We start from the raw sequence: 18,615 nt of genomic DNA on the forward strand, positions 1-18,615 counted from the left end.
CTTAAAATCCAGAGGACTTCTGTAGCATCGCCAGCGGCCCTCCTCAGACTTAGTGACACGTCCTGATTGCTGAGACTGATTTGTGTCCTTTTCTTAACAGAGCCAAGTGGGCACGTGTCCAAGGCCTGAGGCTTCCGGCGTGTATCTCATTGTCTCTCAGTAGAGTGTGGCACCTACGTGGATGGGGAAAGAACATCAGATGTGGGGTCAGGTGTCCTGGTTTCTTGCTTGGCTCTCATTTATTAGCCATGGGAGGTTGGGGAAGTCATTCAGCCTCCCTCTCCCTTCATTCCCTCATCTGTAAAATGGCAGTGAAATTTACTTATCTCAAAGGACTGTGTGAGGATCAAGATTATGGACAAGACCGTGCTTTATAAACAACAAAGCCAAATAATTCCAAGCAGCTTTATCACATTTTCCATGAATCTTTTCTGTGAATCCTCCTTTCTTCTTTCCCATATCCTTTTCATGGTAGACACATGTTGATTGCTCATCCAGTATCCTCTCTTCCTTCTTTTGGAACAGCACCCTGATCCTTTTTGGGGAATCTCTTGGGCCATGTGGATTGTTCAAATCTCTCCCGTCCTACAACTCCAGGGGCAGGCCCACAATCCAGTCCTGACCAAGCAGAATATTTTATCCCTCTGGCCATACAGTCAGTTGCAAGGATTGCCATGTGTCCCAGCTTGGCCCAATCGACCGTTCCTGGGGCTTTTGCTGGAATTCCTGGGAAGAACTTTGCCTTCCTTGCCAGAATTGCCGAACTTGGAGATGTAAGATTGGTGGGGGCCACCTTTGCCATCTTATGGGGAGAGACTCCAACTACAGGAAAGCAGAATGGAAAGCTGGAGTAAGATATGTCCTCTTAAAATTGCTAGAGCCCCAGGACCCAGCCATGCCTGATTTCATTGTGAATGAGGTGGATTAGCATTTCATTTTGATTTTTCTAACAGACTGTTGGTGTTTTTCTCATAGATTTTAAGGAAATTCTTTTGCTATCTTTTTTCTTTCTTTCTTTTTTTTTTTTTTTTACTGAACTGAAATACACAGAACATAAAATTAGCCATTTTCAAGTATGCAATTCAGTAGCATTTAGTACATTTACAGTGTTGTGCAACCATCACTTCTATCTAGTTCCAAAAAATTTTCATCATCACCAAATTGGATCTGTTAAGCAGTTTCTCCCCATTCCCAATTTCCCTGAGTCCTTGGAAACCGTTAATCTGCTTTCTATCTCTATGGGTTTATTTATTCTGGATATTTCATATAAATGGACTCATACAATATATGACCTTTTGTGTCTGCCTTGTTTCACTTAACATAATGTGTAACGGAGCCATCCAAATTGTAGCATCCTCAGTGTTTCATTCCTTTTTATAGCTGAATGATATTCCATTATATGGAGAAAACATTTTATTTATCCATTCATCCGTTGGTGGACATTTGGATTATTTCCACCTTTTGGCTGTGGTGAACAGTGCTGCTGGAACATTCATGTACAAATATTTGCTTGAATTGTATATTAGGGAAATGAGTCCTTGGTCAATGATAGGTATTGGAATTATTGTTTCTCAGTTTTCAGTTTATCTTTGACTTTGTTTATGATGGTTTTGGCCAGGCAGAATTTTGAAAAAAATTGCTTTGTAGTTGAATCTGTCAGGCTTTTATGGCTTATGGGTCTTGTGACACAGGAGTGTTATTATGCTTGAGGTTATAAAATAATTCTTCCATTAAAACTGCCACTTATCTACTCATATCAGTGAAACAGGGATTAAAAACGGCTGCACTTGGCCCCCACCCTACCCCGGGGTTACTGTGAGAACCAAATAAGAGAAAGGATATGAAAAGGCTTTCTAAAATATAAAGCAGTATATACACACAAGATATGTTGTCATCATCGCTATTAATTGTATCCAATTCTGGTACTAACTAGCTGAGTTCTGTTGTTGCTTTCATTTTCCAGAGCAGAGATTGAAGGGCAGAATTATTCACCAAGTCAGCCAAGGATGCATTAGTTGGTAGCATTGGAGAATGTCACAAAAGATATCAATTCTTATTAGTTATTCATATTCAACCAGAAAAATTAAAATGCCTCAAACCAAAAGTTATTGGTCATTCTTCCTCCAAGTAGAGTCTTTTTTTTTCCCCTACCAGGAAAAGAAACCAGTTTAGTGGGTTTTATGTTGCTGCTGCTGCTGCTGCTGCTAAGTCACTTCAGTCGTGTCCGATTCTGTGCGACCCCATAGACGGCAGCCCACCAGGCTTCCCCGTCCCTGGGATTCTCCAGGCAAGAATACTGGAGTGGGTTGCCATTTCCTTCTCCAATGCATGAAAGTGAAAAATGAAAGTGAAGTTGCTCAGTCGTGCCCGACTCTTAGCGACCCCATGGACTGGAGCCTACCAGGCTCCTCCATCCATGGGATTTTCCAGGCAAGAGTACTGGAGTGGGGTGCCATTGCCTTCTCTGGGGTCTTATGTTATTCAGCTGTAATTGTAATTTAAGCCTCATCAATGGCCGTTTGTGACATGTTTGCCTTATATTTTAAACTCTACATTTTTTTTAATGGCAAACTTCAGATTGAACACGGTATTGATTGAAGAAAAATGTCACTACTTGACAGCAAGTATTCCTATGCTTATTGTTCTGGGATATAATAGTCTACTGGTTGAGTCCTTGGGCTCTGATGTGGCCAGATGTGGGCTTGCAAGTGATTCAGTTATTAGCTAGTTGTGTGATCTTGGGCAGACTGCTGCACTGCTCTGACCCCCCGTTTGCCCATCTGTAAAACAAGGATGATTATAGCCCTGGACCCACTGATAAAATCTATGTCATTGATAACATTTCTGTAGAAAACTTGGCCTAGTGACTGTATGGAATGAGGGCTCGATAAATATTAAACATTAGTATAATTCAGGAATATTTAGAAGAATCCAGGAAATGAGCCTGAGGAAAGTGAAACATACCCTCCAAGGGGTATTCCCATCCTTGGAGGAGGGCTGGCACAGATCAAACCACATGGCAGAGCCCCTGACCCTGCCACCTATGACATTTATTTTTGCAGCAATCTGGTTTCCTTTAATACCATGTGAAGGATAATCACTAGGAATGGCAGTTGGTTCTCATAAGCAAGGAAGAAGAGGTCACATGGAAGGGAATGGTCCCCTCATGTGGTCACAGAGGGCAGCTGGGAGACTGGGGTGAACTGTGCAGAGGATTGGAAGGAAAAGAGCAAGGGCATTGTGCAAGGGGCCTGCCCAGGTCCCACCACCTCTTCTTGGGGAAGGAAGATTCCGGGTACTGTGGATTCATGGTATATGTTGATATATTCGCAGGGGGCACAACCCTTTTCTTCTTCCTCTCTTCCTGCACCCATCCCAGGCATCTGTGGAGCCCCACCTCTGGTCCTAGACCCAGAATGGTTGGATGCTAAAAAGGAATACTCCGTGGACCTCTGCTGTGTTCCAGGCACTTGACATTTCCTGTTGGATCCTGTGCAAAGAGTGAGATCCCCACCATTTTACAAATGAGGAAACTGAGACTCAGTGAAGGCACAGAAGCTACCTAAGTTCCCTGTAAGCTGGAACCACAGAGGCAGGCAGGGAATCCAGTTTTTCACATCCCACAGTGCATGTTAATAACTCCCATTTTCCTTTGAGAGTCTAGCCTTGAGGCAGGATGCTAATCTCAGAGCACATCTGTCTCAGGTAACAAGTGCAGCTTTCACTGTTTTAAAACAGTCCAAAGCAGGGGTCGCTGTAGAGAGCCTGAGTGTGCTATGGGAAGGGAAAGGCAGGGGGTGACGGCAATGACTATGGGCCAGTGGCATCTACTCGTGAACCCTGTAATCTCTTGTCTCTGGGCATGAAGTTATAGTAAACCCCGTGATTCACCAGCTGGACTTCTCTCTTGCTTTCTCCAAGTAGGTCCCGTGTGTTCCCAGCCATGCTCATACTGTTTGCACCATAGGAATGCGCTTCCCCTCTCCATGCAGACCTGGGGAGACTCACTATAACCGCCACTTTGTCTAGGAAGCCTCAATGGACTAGCATGGATAACCTATTCATTTCTGAACCCAAATAAAATCATTCATTATGCACTCAGAAAAAGGCAAATCGAAGATTATTTTGAGAAATTTGTAAAAATACCAAATTTGGGGGGCAATGCCTGTTATTAAAAAACAGAAACCTTACTTTGCTGAAAAAGGTCCGTCTAGTCAGAACTATGGTTTTTCTAGTAGGCATGTATGGATGTGAGAGCTGAACCATAAAGAAAGCTGAGCACTGAATAATTGATGCTTTTTAACTGTGGTGTTGAAGGAGACTGTTGAGAGTCCCTTGGGCTGCAAGAAGATCAAACCAGTCCATCCTAAAGGAAATCAGTCCTGAATATTCATTGGAAGGACTAAGGCTAAAGCTAAAGCTCCAGTACTTTGGCCACCTGATGGGAAGAATCAACTCACTGGAAAAGATGGTGATGCTGGGAAAGATTGAAGGCGGGAGGAGAAGGGGACGACAGAGGATGAGATGGTTGGATGGCATCGCTGACTCAGTGGACATGAGTTTGAGTAAGCTCTGGGAGTTGCTGATGGACAGGGAGGCCTGGCGTGCTGCATGCAGTCCATGGAGTCGCAAAGAGTTGGACACGACTGAACAACTGAACTGAACATATTAATGACTATCTTAACGTGAAATTCCAGGGGCAGCAAACCTGTAGTGCTTGATTTCATTTTTACGGAACAGATCTTATTCTGCCTTGAGTGCGTGTGAAATGGGTTTAATCTCCAGTAGAATGCAGCAACCTTTGCACATCTGCATGGGCAGAATCTGGGGTCATACAGCACAGGAGTGAATGCTGGTGACTTTGGGCAAGTCACCTCCCGTATTGGTGCCTGTTCCTTCACGTGCACTATGTTATGGGTTTGCTGAGGGGTTTACTGAGTGCTTATTATCATGCTCTGTGCTAAGCTTAGCCTCACATTCTTACTTGAGCCCCCAGGAGCTCCGTCATTCCTGAGGGCCCCTACCCTGCAATATTTTTTTTCTCACAGCACTTATCATCTGCTATCATATATAAATTTCTTATTTTGTTTATCTTTCATCTTCCCCTCCTAGGGTCTCTTGCTTTGCACAGTTCCAGAAGGCACCATTCATGATGCAGTCTGAGCTCTGTCTGGGGCTGATTTTACTGAGATTATTACCATGACTAGTGCTGACTGCCCAGAGTTGGGTGATGTGGAGACTGGAGCTCCAGAAGTGAGGAATCTTTTTTTTGCCTAGTTTGATCATTGCCATGTCCCCATACCCAGAACGATGCCTGACCTATATTAAACTGAAATACATGTTGAAAGAAAGAATGAAATCCTCCAAAGAGAACCATTTTACTGGTGAGGAAACTGAGGCTCAATGAGTTATTGATTTGCCCTGCGTCTAAACCCGTGTCCTGAGGTGGCTGGGTTTCCAGCAAGCCTGCTCCTGACGGCTTTGCAAAGCTGCACGTCTGAGACACTTGGCATTGTCCCTGCCGCCCCATAATGCTCCACAAATATTAATGAGCTTGCCTACATGGATCAGCCCCTCTCCTCCGCTAGACAATCAGGCAGAGTGACGAACTGTCACACAGTCGTTGCTTGAGAAATTGAATTAAATTGCATGTTGCAAAGAAAAGGTGGACCTTTTGGAGTTTTTGGAGGAAGAATTCCTAACCCAACTGCCAATGGTAGGAATCTTCAGGGGCCTCTCAGGCCTCCCCAGCCCAGCTCTTTTTCCTGCCTCCTTCCCTTTTGTGAGCCTTTCTTCCTCTTTTTGCTTGCAGTGAGTTCTGCTCTCCAGTAGGCTACAATGTGTCAGTTGTTATAAAATCCGGGAGGTGGAGCTTGGTGACGAGAGCGGTGGGCGAGCACTCGGCCAGCCCTGCAGGGCGTGCAGTCCAGCCTCCGGTTCACGGAGCTTAAGCCTTGCAGCAGGAGAACTTCCACCTCGCTCTCCTGGCTTTGAGCCTCACTGTATATCGGAGCAGAGGCGCCGAAGGGAGGGAGGATGCGAGATGATCGGCCCTTTGGCAACCTGACCATCTCTTTAACAGAGCCTTGGAAAACCAGCCGGAGGCTGACTGCAGGACCAAGGAGGCGCCGCGCCTCTTGTGGATGTGTGTGTGTGTGTGTGTGTGTGAGAGGGTGAGCGGGTGTGAGGGTGTGTGAGTGTGCATCACGACTGCGTGTGTGCATGGCTGGATGAGTGTGCCAGTGCACGCGTGAGTGTGTGACTGTGTGTGTGTGTGTGAGAGAGAGAGTGTGAGAGTGAGTGCTCTTGGTTATTATTTTTTTGGAAGAAAAATCTTGAAAATCTCGGGCAGGTTACCGTGCTCCTAGGGTGGTGGTTCTTCTGCAAGAGGAGTTGACCAGACCAAGCTACTTGAGACATTTTTCTCGCCAAGTAAAGAGAAATTTCCTCTGAGAACGAGAGGGATTTTTCCGCTGGCTCTGCAGCGGAGTGAAAGAGATTAGCCCCCTACACCTGTGAAATCGACCAGAGCCGTGTGATTACTAGGGTTGGAGTGAGGACTCGGGAAGAAAAGGAGCAATAAATCCAACAGCCTGTCAGTGCCTTTGGCCACATTGGAAGATGTCATCTCAAACTAAGTTCAAGAAAGACAAAGAGATCATTGCCGAATATGAAGCTCAAATAAAAGGTGAGAATTGGGCTGGGGAGTCATGCCTTCCCTCCCCTTTCCTTCTCTTGCTTTGGCTTTTTTTCCCCCTTTTCCTCCCTGCCATCATGAAATGTTGTTATGCATCAATAATCTTATTGTGAGGAGGAACAGTGGCAGCTGCACAAGTCCGGACTGGTTTCGACTGCAGAGAGCGCTGGCGCTGGGAGTACAGATTGTAGAACGGGCGGCGATCACTGCATTGCAGGTGTGTGAGGAGGATCCTACACCCGGCTTTAGGAGTGTCTCAGATACTCCATCATCTTGGCTGTGACATGTTACTCTCAGGCCATTTTGATAGTCACTGCCAAAGACAGTCACTACCTCTTCCCCCCGCCATGCAAAAAGCCCCATAATATGATGTGTGTTTTTTATGATCTGCTTTTTTTTTTTAATCTCTTTCTCCCTTCTGTTTTTTGTCGTTGCTTTGCCTCTACCCCTTTCTCTGGTTTGGAATTCACATGCATATAATGTAGGAAGCAGCATCCCTGGGCTGCACTTCTTTGTCAGTGACTCTCGGCTGGCCTGGGTTGCCATGGATTAACTGTTATGGAGCATATTGATCCAAACTAATGCAGGCATTTAGGCATAAAGAGGGAGCTCAGTGCAGAAAATGTATTGTCTCGCAGTGTGCGGCCCCCATCACCGTCCGTGCACTAGTGTTTAGGGTCATCAGCCTTCATTGAAAGCCAGCAGTTCAGTGTGCCGGCTAGGAGATGCTGCCTGGCTTCCGTAGTGTCAGGGAAAGCCTGCCAGGAGGGTGAGATGACCTCTGGCTGCTTGTTCCAGCTTTAGTACCACTCACGGGGTGCACACTCCTCTCAGAAGCCGCTCCCTAAATCCACACTAGCAAAGGGAAAGAGGAAACCAGACACATTTGCATAGACAAATTCAGGTAGATTCCTTATTCAGGCCAGACTGGGGCTTCTCGCACCCTTGTGAGCACTAGGCTTAGCTTTGGCAAGGAAAACATGAAAGCACCATCCACCATGCTTACCCTTTCTTTTAGGATATACCCTAAGGGAAGCCTGGGCCTCTCGGCATCTGATTTCTTTCTGGTCATGGTTCTCCTTGTGGTCTCTTGTAGAAAGAGTAAGAACAGAGTACATCTTCAGGGGGTGCTGATGCCTGCCGCCACCCCCCGCCCCCCCACCCAGGACTATTGAGCAAGTTGGTTATTTGTTGCTCTGGTGACCTGAGGTTCCACACCTGCTTCTAGGTGCCGCTGCTGCTCAAGGCTCAGTGACCCAGGAAGTCGGGTGGCCTCCCCAGGAGCATCAGGGAGGTCGCGCATCACAGCTGCTGTCCGTGCTTCAGAAGCTTGGGAAACTTCGGGAGGGGAACAGCCCTTCAGGGGAGAGCTTTGTTTTTTTCCAGCCTTGCCAACCGTCTTGTACCTTTTAGTTCTGGTCAAACCCAGCATGCAAATCACCTCTCGGTAGACCCCAGGGAGAAATGAGCAGGAAACCCTGCTCTTCCCTGGGCTCCTCCTCTGCAGTTTTCAGTTCAGGGTGGAAAACAGTGACTTACAATGTTTCAGCCTTGCTGAAAATTTAGAAATCCACCCTTTTATTGGTCAGAGATCTGAATTATCTGACTGCTCAATACAAAAGCCTGCACACTTTTCAGGGAGTTTATGTTCTGTAAAGACTAATCTGGCTGATTTTTTTTTCTTTAAAAACTGAGTTTCCCATGAAAAATGCCATCAGAGAGAAGGGTAGGCCGAGTTTGGGACAGTTTGGGGTTTCTATAAACATCGGCTTGGTAGGAAATGTACTTATCTCATTTTTGAGGGATTGCTACCACTGGGACCGTGAACTCTGCTTGGAAATCAGTTAAGCATTTGTAGCTCTGAGTGATTCTTTTACTTTTTACCTTTTGCGTTTATTTTAACATCTAAATAGCAAGGGCAGGGTAATGCATTTCAGCAGGAAATTTGTCCAAATGATCTTATCTCTTCTAAACTCTAAATGTTTTTGCATTCTGGTTAAAAGAATTTCATTTTATTCCTCTAGGGTTGACATCCACACCATTTAGGTCAGGATGCTACTGTGCCTGCAATTGGAATCTTTTCTGTCAAAATTTTATTTGTTCATCATCATTATCATCTATTGATGTGTGTTCAGGGCTCGATAGTTTCCATGGCTCACTCCCAGACCTCGCCCCTCTTGGCTTATGCAAAGTACAGACAGAGTTTGTAGGAGCTCAGTTTTAGAGATGAGGAAACTGAGGCCTTGTAATGTTAAATGACTTGCCCAAGGTTACAAGGTGGGAAATGTGAAGGCAGTTGGTTTCCTTCCAGGCCCAGCGTCCCCGATACATTGTTTGCCTGAAGCTGCCCCTTGAAGGACTGATGTCAGTAGCAGATGGCAGTTTTGTGGTGGGGACCGGCTGCCTCCCAGTCTCAGTCCATTGTTTACCCTCTTACTTGCCTCCCTTGCCTTTGTTGCTGGCCTCTGAAGAGCGTTTGACCAGTCATCAAAAATAATGCCTGACGCCAATTGCCTTGGGTATCATTTGGCCAATTTGGCACAAACATTCCACCTAGTCTGATGGATTTTGTCCTCTGTGCATTTTGTGAGGGGGTTTTTGATTTTTAAAAGTGATACTGAGTTCTTTGTTGGCTTAGTCCCTTTTTTCTCTTTTTGAAGAATTTACTGACTGGAACAACGGGGACTGTTTGCAAAGTTCTTTTTCCTATTGTGAAAAATGTCAGACTCATGCCTTCTCTTGCCTAATCAGACCCTCGAATCCCTTTGATTATATACCTGTGACACAATAGACACCATATGCTTGCACATTCCCAGTGATGGGAAACTCACCACTTCCCAAGCCCACATATTCCATTTTTAGACTACTCTGGCTGTTGTAAGGAGTTTTTTTTATGTTGGGTTAAGTATGTCTCTCCGGAGAAGGCAATGGCACCCCACTCCAGTACTCTTGCCTGGAAAATCCCATGGACAGAGGAGCCTGGTCAGCTGCAGTCCATGGGGTTGCTAAGAGTCGGACACGACTGAGCAACTTCCCTTTCACTTTTCACTGTCCTGCACTGGAGAAGGAAATGGCAACCCACTCCAGTGTTCTTGCCTGGAGAATCCCAGGGACCGGGGAGCCTAGTAGGCTGCCGTCTATGGGATCGCACAGAGTCGGACACGACTGAAGTGACTTAGCAGAAGTATGTCTCTCATCCAACTTTTGGTTCTGTACCTTGGGACTTCATAGAACGAGACAGATGCTTTTTCCCCATGAGTGCCCATTGGATATTTGCAGACTCTGATCATCAACCCTGAACCGTGATTCTCATTTGCTTTATCATCTTAACTCTCTTTTGGATCTTCTGCATCCTGGGCTGCAAACTCCAGGCCTTTGAGTGCTTGGCAGAGAGAATAAGTGAGTGAAGCTGGCCAAGTAAGATCATTTGTGGCAGTTGGCCTACCACCTCAGCCAGGGCAATATAAGAAGGGGGGTGATGATTATGATTGGCCTGAGAACACATGTCCTGTCCAAATGGGCAGTCACTACTTGGGTTCAACCAGTTGTTACCATTTAGAATGTAGGCCCAGCCAGATGTTTCAGTTTTTCAACAGATGCCATTAATCTGGATTAAAGCTTTATGCTTTTAAAGAGATTTTGCCAAATGGACCTGCAGAAGGCTGTACTGTCAAAAATCTTCTTTAAGAGTGATACTAAGTTCTAAATGAGACTCTTTAAATGTGGTCAGAGAAAGAAAACAACATCACTTCCTAATTTATGGTGTATGTAATGCTTCTATTAATGTAGCTCAAGGGTTGAATTAGCCCTTTTCACTGCCCACTCTCTCATTGCACCATATATATTGTATCTGCTATGTTTCTCCAACCCACTGGGCTAGGAGCCTTATCAGAGAGAAGAAAATGAAATTAATTTAATATGACTTGTTCTTGGTGACCCTGTGCTGGCTTCAAGTGGATATTGCTTCTTGTCTGAGATGTTCACAAGTGTTCCTTTATGAACTTGTTCAGGAACCCTGCCTGAGTGACACCATATTCTCCAATCTGGAACTGGCAACTCAAACTTCTTTCCCCCTTTGAAAATCAGAACATTTTCCCATCTCCAGCTTTTTGGCACTTATCCTATCTTTCACAGTATCCTCAAAGATCACTGATAGTGTTTGGTAATCTTATTCACAAGCATTTTCCAGTAACCTGGGTTCTAATTCATCTTGCTGTCAGATGTAATGGTCTGTTCTGCGTTTATTCAGAGTTCAAATTTCCATTTCATCCTAATAGAAAATGAAAATAGAAATTCAGTGATTGACTTCAGTGTTTTTTTTTTTTTTTATTACACATCCGTATTCATTTTAGGCCATCTTTTTAATGGCATAAGTCTAGAATTGAGGGGAAGAAGAGCAGGTAGTGAAGACGACCGCAGAGAAGCATTTATTTACTCACTCACTTATACATTCACTCAGTGAACACTGAGTGTCGACTTTGTTCTTAGCCTTGTGTTGAGTATTGTGAGAGATGCAAAATATATGATATATCCTTAACTTCCAAGAGTTTTCTTGGAATATGGCAATAAAATCAGTGAAGGAAAAGAAAGAAAAATCTAAAAAACTCCCAATTTATCATGAGAATGAATTTAATCTTAAAGAGATTATGCCATAGAGTGATTGGACAATGACCTTAAGAGCCATCATCACCTTCACTGGCTTCAGTGAGGAAAGTAGGCTGGGTTGGGGAACAGTGGGGAGTAGTGGGGACTGTGGCTGACTAGGGAGCTCATTTAGAGGCGGCAGCCCTGCTCAGCTCTCCTGTCATTACTGTAAGCCCAGAGTGGTTAGTTCTTTCAGTGTTTCCAGAGCATCTGGATTTCAAAACAAAATCTCCTAATTTTTATTTTAAATATTTAGAAATTTAACTTTGAAAACATTTTAAAAATGGGGTTGTCTTTTCCATTATTGAGCTGTAAGAGTTCTTTCTACATTTTGGATACAGTTCCTTATGAAATACAAGATTTGCAGAATTCTATTCTGTTGGTTATCTTTTCTCTTTTCTGATGGAGTCCTTTGAAGCACAAAAGTTTTTAATTTTTATGAAGCTTTATCTATTTTTTCTTTCTTTCTTCATGCGTTTGGTGTTATATCTAAGGATTCTTTGCCAAATCCAAGGCCATGATGAAAATCTCCAAATTTTTAAGAGGTAGCACCAGTTTATAAGAAATACTTTGCTTTTTGAATGAATCTGTCAGTAGGAAAGCTTCAGCCCATGCCCACCAGTCTTCAACTTCTGGCCTACAAGTTGAAGTCAATAAAGGGTCTTGCTGATGAGGCCTCACCCAGTTTACCTGTTTCATCTTCAGGTGTTTTCTCTATAATAGGCCTGTGCTGTCATAACCACATTAGAACAATTCCTTGTCTCTGACTCCTCCATACTTTTTCCCACCTCCAAATATTTCCCCATTTGTGCCTTTATTCTGCTTAAAATGTCTTCCTTCTCCCCCCACCCCCACTTTTTTTGGTTTGGCCAGCTCCTGACTATCCTTCACTGCCTGCTCAAATGATCCCTCTTCCATGATGCCTTCCTAATAACTCTTCCAGGCAGAATCATATCTGCCTTTCTCTTCTGGACTTCATTATCCTTCATTACAATTTTGTGTTCAGTATTTGGGCCATGAACTCTTGAGAAATGCTTATGGTCATTTTCATTTCCCCCATGTGATTGGTGTACAATCAGTTGAAGCAGTGGCTAATAATTACTAACAAGAAGTTTTACTTTTCTAACTCACAGCCAAGCTCAAGCTGGAGTTATATTTTCTTTGACATTTGTCTTAGCTTGGGTCGCTATAACAAAATACCACGGGCAGCTGGGAAGCTTAAACAACAGACATTTATTTCTCACAATTCTGGAGGCTGGGAAGTCCAAGATCAAGGTGCCCACAGATTTGGCTCCTGTTGAGAGCACGCTTTGCTGCTTGTAGCCTTCTTGCTGTGCTCACATGGTCTTTCCTCTGTGTGTAGAGAGAGAGCTCTCTGTCCTCCTCTTCTTAGAAGGGGACTAATCCCATTATGAGGGCACCACTCTCATTATCTCATGTGAACCTAATCACCTCCCAGAGGCCCCACCCATCTTCACACATCATCACGTTGGAGGTTAGGGCTTCAACATGTGAATTTTAGGGGGAAACACCAAGCATTCAACCCCTAACAACATCGTATTTTCTGTTCCATTGAAAGTAGGGGTTTTATTTGTTAAGGGAATATTCTTCATGGTTTGATGAATTTCCTTGTTTGTCCCTGATAGGGGAGATATTTATCTATGAAGATTGGATGTATACCTGTGGCGGATTCATTTTGATATTTGGCAAAACTAATACAATTATGTAAAGTTTAAAAAAAAAAAAAAGATTGGATGAAGGCTGATGTGTTTAAAGCCAAGGTGATGTTTGACAAGGTGATGTCTATCATATTCATGGTGGGAAGTTGGTTGGGGAGCATGGCACATCAGGTGCCTCCCAGTCAGGAAATCAGTGGATCTGGTGTGTGCATTGGAGTTCTCACCACCAGAGTTTATATGTTAGAGGCTACTTTTCCTTTCCAGAAACCTCTATTATTTGTTCATTCATTGATTCACTCACCCATTCATTCAATGACTGTTACAAGCCATGCTTCAGGCTATACAGCTTTGTTTAGCGATGGGATGTAATTAATTTTTATTTATCTCTAAGTCTCAGTCATGCGTATGGTGTCTCATTTTGTGATCCCTCAAATTCTGGAAAATAGTCATTATTATTCCTATCTTATAGATAAAACCTGAAATCCAGAGAAATACATTGTATTAGATTGCACAAAAAATAGTGGCAGAACTAAGGTTTAAATTGGAGGGGTCTGACTTCCAGCTGTGCAGGGAGGCAAGAAATATGCCAGGGCAATTCTGCTTTGAAACTCAGGGGTTTCTTCACTGGGGGCCAGTCTGAAACGGGTCTTAGTCTTTGACTTCCTGCCTTTCCTAGCCCTTCCACAATCCTTCTGATGAAACCTTGCCTATCCCCCAATTTGAGGCTGCTTAGTTGTGTGAGATCCCTCTCTCCCACCCCAGGAAGTCATCTTTGAAAAAGTGTCTCCTAGAGAATTGATAGAGGCTCCACCAACCTGGAAACACAGAACCAGAAATCTTAGATGTCTGCTAGTCCAATGCTCCCACTTTTGTATTTCCCTCCAGATGTGGAGACTGATGTTCAGAGAAGAGTTCTGGCTTGTAAGCACTTCTAGACCATATTTCCATGAACACAAAGTTTTTTTGCTTGGTTCATTGCTGTACCCTTGTGCCTAGCATCTCATTGGTGATCAGTAATGGTATTGCATTGAATTGCTCCGGTGGGTGGGGCAACCCCGGGTGGTGGTGGTTGCCTGGGAGGCAGAGCAGAGCAGTGCCTTGGAAAACACAATGAGGTGAGGATAGAAGAGGGTAAGGATTGGAGAGGTCAGGAGGACATGAGGTTAGGCTGGTTCAGAAACTGGGTCCTGTCCTTGTAGCTGCCAGGAAGTTGGGGGGATAGTGGCTGACTATTAAAGGTGCTGAGTTTAAATTCAGAACCTCTGGCCTAATACAGGCCATAGCAAGCTGTATTCTGGGCTCTATTTCCCTTGTAAATGATTTGTTCCTGATGGCTTGTTGGTGTTTATAAAATTTCTTGGCTGGCCCAGGAGTGGGGTTTTGGCTCTGTTCTCTTAATTTGTTTAATCATTAGGCCAATTTATGTTTGGAGTAGTGTTCCCTGAGGTATATTCCATGAAATTGGATGTAAAGAGGCACTGGGTGGAAAAAAATAGTTCTGTGGTCAAATAGGTTTTGGAAGTTCTAGTATGAAGTGAGTTAAATAGGCTTGTTTCCCACAGGATTTATGGGAACCTTGAATGTGTTAAGTATGAACTGCCAAGAAGGGGCCGCAGATGTTCCTCAAACTTTATTCGGTCTTGTAAACCTTCATGGAATATCCACAAGACTGTGTTCTGAAGATTGACAGTGTTGGGCTATAGTTTGTGGGTTATCCAGTTTCTTTCTCTTTTTGCCTTTTACCCAGTTCCCTAATTTTTAGTTTCCTAACAGGATAGTGTGGAGAAGAGAAGAGATAAAACAAATGTGTATCCAGCTCAGATAAATGATTTCAATGTGGTGTTTTGAGGTCACTTAGAAAATGTGGGTTTTGACATTTCCAATTACTGAGCACTCAACCATTGATTTAAATGGTAATTTGGTGACAGCTCTTTCTGATCAATATGTGTGGCATGTGCACGTGTGCCCGGCTGTGTGTGACAGTTTAGGGGGTGCCCTTAGCTGCAGGCAGCGTTCAAGGGGCCTTGAATGGACCTGGGTGCCACCCCTGAGATAGCGCAGTCGATGCCAGGTGATAATGGTGCAGATGGACACGCAGACGCCCGCAGCCTGTGGAGCCTCAGAGGACGCAGTCTCAGCCCCAAATCCAGGTGCAATAAAAATATGATTTTCTTTATTTTTCTGTAACTTGACTTATATTTCACATCTCTATTCTGCTTGAAATGACAGAAATAAATCTAAGGGAATTGGGGGTTTCTTCTTACTTTCTCTAGCGTTGTGGCCCAAGGTCCAGGGGGGCTGGGGTAGTTCTAAGGGGACATCTGTTGTGGTTTATCATCAACCTACTTTGGCAACTACTAAGATATCCTCCTTCCTGCTGGGTCCTCAGTGGTCAGTCCTGCACTGATACTTCTCTGTTCCGAACCTGAGGCCACTTTGCCCTTTCCCCTCCTCAGCTCCTTCTGTGAGATATGCAGGCACCAGGAGTCATCCTGAGGCTCCCACACCATGCTGGGTCATGAGAGACTCTGGACATTTGTCTCAGGCTCGTGTTGCCACTTATTTCTCCTCCAAGGCCTCCCTAGGGTGCTGCCTGGGGAAGTGGCCCCGCTCCTCCAGCCTCAGATTCTGCAAATTATGCAGGCATTCTGTCATCACCTACTCTCCCTGGGCTTGTCTAAGGTGAGATAGGGTGGGGATTATTTTCTTACAGATCCCTAAAAGCTACGTACACCTTGCCTTACAGTCTCCTGAAATCTGTATCTGTGTGTGGAGGAGGGAAGGAGAGGGGAGGAGGGGGTTAATAGGGGGTGGTCCCCTGGCTCTTTGTCATCAGACTTTCTTTCAGATCTTTTGTCCATAACCCACATTCTTTCTCTTCTCCCTGAGAACTAGGGTTTTGAAAGTCAAAAGCCAAGAATTGACTCTTTCCCTGTATTATCCCTGAGGCACTGAGCAGAGAATGCCCTCCTTGCCTGAGTAATGTTCAGGAAATCTAAGGAAATATGAGAGAAAAACCGTCAATACTCCATCCCTATCTATACTATCCTGGCCCAGGCCATCACCACCTCTTGCTGGGACCATGGCAATATCTCCCTATCTCAGAGTTTTTCTACCTCAACACTACTGATGTTTGGGTCTGCATCATTTTTTGTTGTGGGGGCTGTCCTGCACCATGTGGGATGTTGAGCTGAATCCCTGACCTAACCCACTTGATGTCAGCAGCAACCCTCCCCCCCCCAACAAATTGTCACAACCAAAAATGTCTCTGCTAACTGCTAACGCACTTCAGTCGTGTCCTACCCTGTGCGACCCCATAGACAGCAGCCCACCAGGCTCCCCCATCCCTGGGATTCTCCAGGCAAGAACACTGGAGTGGGTTGCCATTTCCTTCTCCAATGCATGAAAGTGAAAAGTGAAAGCGAAGTCGCTCAGTCGCGACCCCATGGACTGCAGCCCACCAGGCTTCTCCATCCACGGGATTTTCCAGGCAAGAGTACTGGAATGGGGTGCCATTGCCTTCTCCGACATTGGCAAATGTCCCCTGGAGGGGGGGAATAAGCCCCAGTTAATGCCACTAAAAAGTGACAAATAGATTCAAGGTATGGATCTGATAGAGTGTTTGAAGAACTATGGACAGAGGTTCGTGACATTATACAGGAGGCAGTGATGAAGACCATCCCCAAGAAAGAGAAATGCAAAAAGGCAAAATGGTTGTCTGAGGAGGCCTTACAAATAGCTGAGAAAAGAAGAGAAGCTAAAGGCAAAGGCGAAAAGGAAAGATATACCCATTTGAATGTAGAGTTCTAAAGAATAGCAAGGAGAGATTAGAAAGCCTTCGTTAGTGATCAACACAAAGAAATAGAGGAAAACAATAGAATGGGAAAGACTAGAGATCTCTTCAAGAAAATTAGAGATACCAAGGGAACATTTCATGCAAAGATGGGCTCAATAAAGGACAGAAATAGTATGGACCTAAAAGAAACAGAAGGTATTAAGAAGAGGTGGCAAAAATACACAGAAGAACTATACAAAAAAGATCTTCATGACTCAGATAACCACTATGGTGTAATCACTCACCTAGAGCCAGACATTCTGGAATGGGAAGTCAAGTGGGCTTTAGGAAGCATCACTACAAACAAGGCTAGTGGAGGTGATGAAAGTCCAGTTGAGCTATTTTAAATCCTAAAAGATGATGCCATGAAAATGCTGCACTCAATATGCCAGCAAATTTGGAAAACTCAGCAGTGGCCACAGGACTGGAAAAGGTCAGTTTTCATTCCAGTCCCAAGAAAGGCAATGCCAAAGAATGCTCAGACTACTGCACAATTCCACTCATCTCACACACTCACAAAGTAATGCTCAAAATTCTCCAAGCCAGGCTTCAATAGTACATGAACTATGAACTTCCAGATGTTCAAGCTGGATTTAGAAAAGGCAGAGGAACCAGAGATCAAATTGCCAACATCTGCTGGGTCATCGAAAAAGCAAGAGAGTTCCAGAAAAACATTTACTTTTGCTTTACTGACTATGCCAAAGCCTTTGATGTGTGGATCACAACAAACTGGAAAATTCTTCAAGAGATGAGAATACCAGACCACCTGACCTGCCTCCTGAGAAACCAATAAGCAACAGTTAGAACTGGACATGGAACAACAGACTGGTTTCAAATCAGGAAAGGAGTACATCAAGGCTGTATATTGTCACCCTGCTTATTTAACTTATATGCAGAGTACATCATGAGAAATGCTGGGCTGGAGGAAGCACAAGCTGGAATCAAGATTTCCGGGAGAAATATCAATAACCTCAGATATGCAGATGACACCGCCCTTATGACAGAAAGTGAAGAACTAAAGAGCCTCTTGATGAAAGTTCAGTTCAGTTCAGTTCAGTTGCTCAGTCATGTCTGACTCTTTGCGACCCCATGAACCGCAGCACCCCAGGCCTCCCTGTCCATCACCAACTCCCGGAGTCCACTCAAACCCATGTCCACTGTGTCAGTGATGCCATCCAACCATCTCATCCTGTGTCATCCCCTTCTCCTCCTGCATCAGGGTCTTTTCAAATGAGTCAGCTCTCCGCATCAGGTAGCCAAAGTATTGGAGTTTCAGCTTCAAAATCAGTCCTTCCAATGAACACCCAGGACTGATCTCCTTTAGGATGAACTGGTTGGATCTCCTTGCAGAGGAGAGTTAAAAAGTTGGCTTAAAACTCAACATTCAGAAAACAAAGATCATAGTATCCAGTCCCATCACTTCATGGCAAATAGATGGGAAACAATGGAAACAGTGAGAGACTTTATTTTTTGGGGCTCCAAAATCACTGCAGATGATGACTGCAACCATGAAATTAAGACACTTGCTCCTTGGAAGAAAAGCTATGACCAACTGAGACAGCATATTAGAAAGCAGAGACATTACTTTACTAATAAAGATCTGTCTAGTCAAAACTATGGTTTTTCCAGTAGTCATGTATGGATGTGAGAGGTGGACTAAAAAGAAAGCTGAGCACCAAAGAATTGATGCTTTTGAACTGTGGTGTTGAAGAAGACTCTTGAGAGTTGGACTCTTGAGAATTGTACTTCAAAGAGATTCA

The 18,615-nt window shown here is 44.4% G+C and overlaps 1 protein-coding gene across 2 annotated transcripts in view; it reads left to right on the forward strand.

Annotated features, from left to right (window-relative positions):
• The first annotated feature begins 5,941 nt into the window (after nt 1-5,941).
• The window catches only part of SRGAP3 (SLIT-ROBO Rho GTPase activating protein 3), a 246,088-nt gene continuing 233,414 nt past the window's right edge, over nt 5,942-18,615 (forward strand). For both annotated transcript variants that reach the window (XM_005907082.2, XM_070359891.1), the window contains exon 1: nt 5,942-6,688. In XM_005907082.2, the coding sequence (XP_005907144.2) occupies nt 6,622-6,688 (67 nt within the window). In that variant the 5' untranslated portion in view covers nt 5,942-6,621. The remainder of the gene's footprint in view (nt 6,689-18,615) is intronic.

This window comes from Bos mutus, chromosome 22, assembly GCF_027580195.1.
Source record: "Bos mutus isolate GX-2022 chromosome 22, NWIPB_WYAK_1.1, whole genome shotgun sequence".
Classification (NCBI taxonomy): Eukaryota; Metazoa; Chordata; class Mammalia; order Artiodactyla; family Bovidae; genus Bos; species Bos mutus.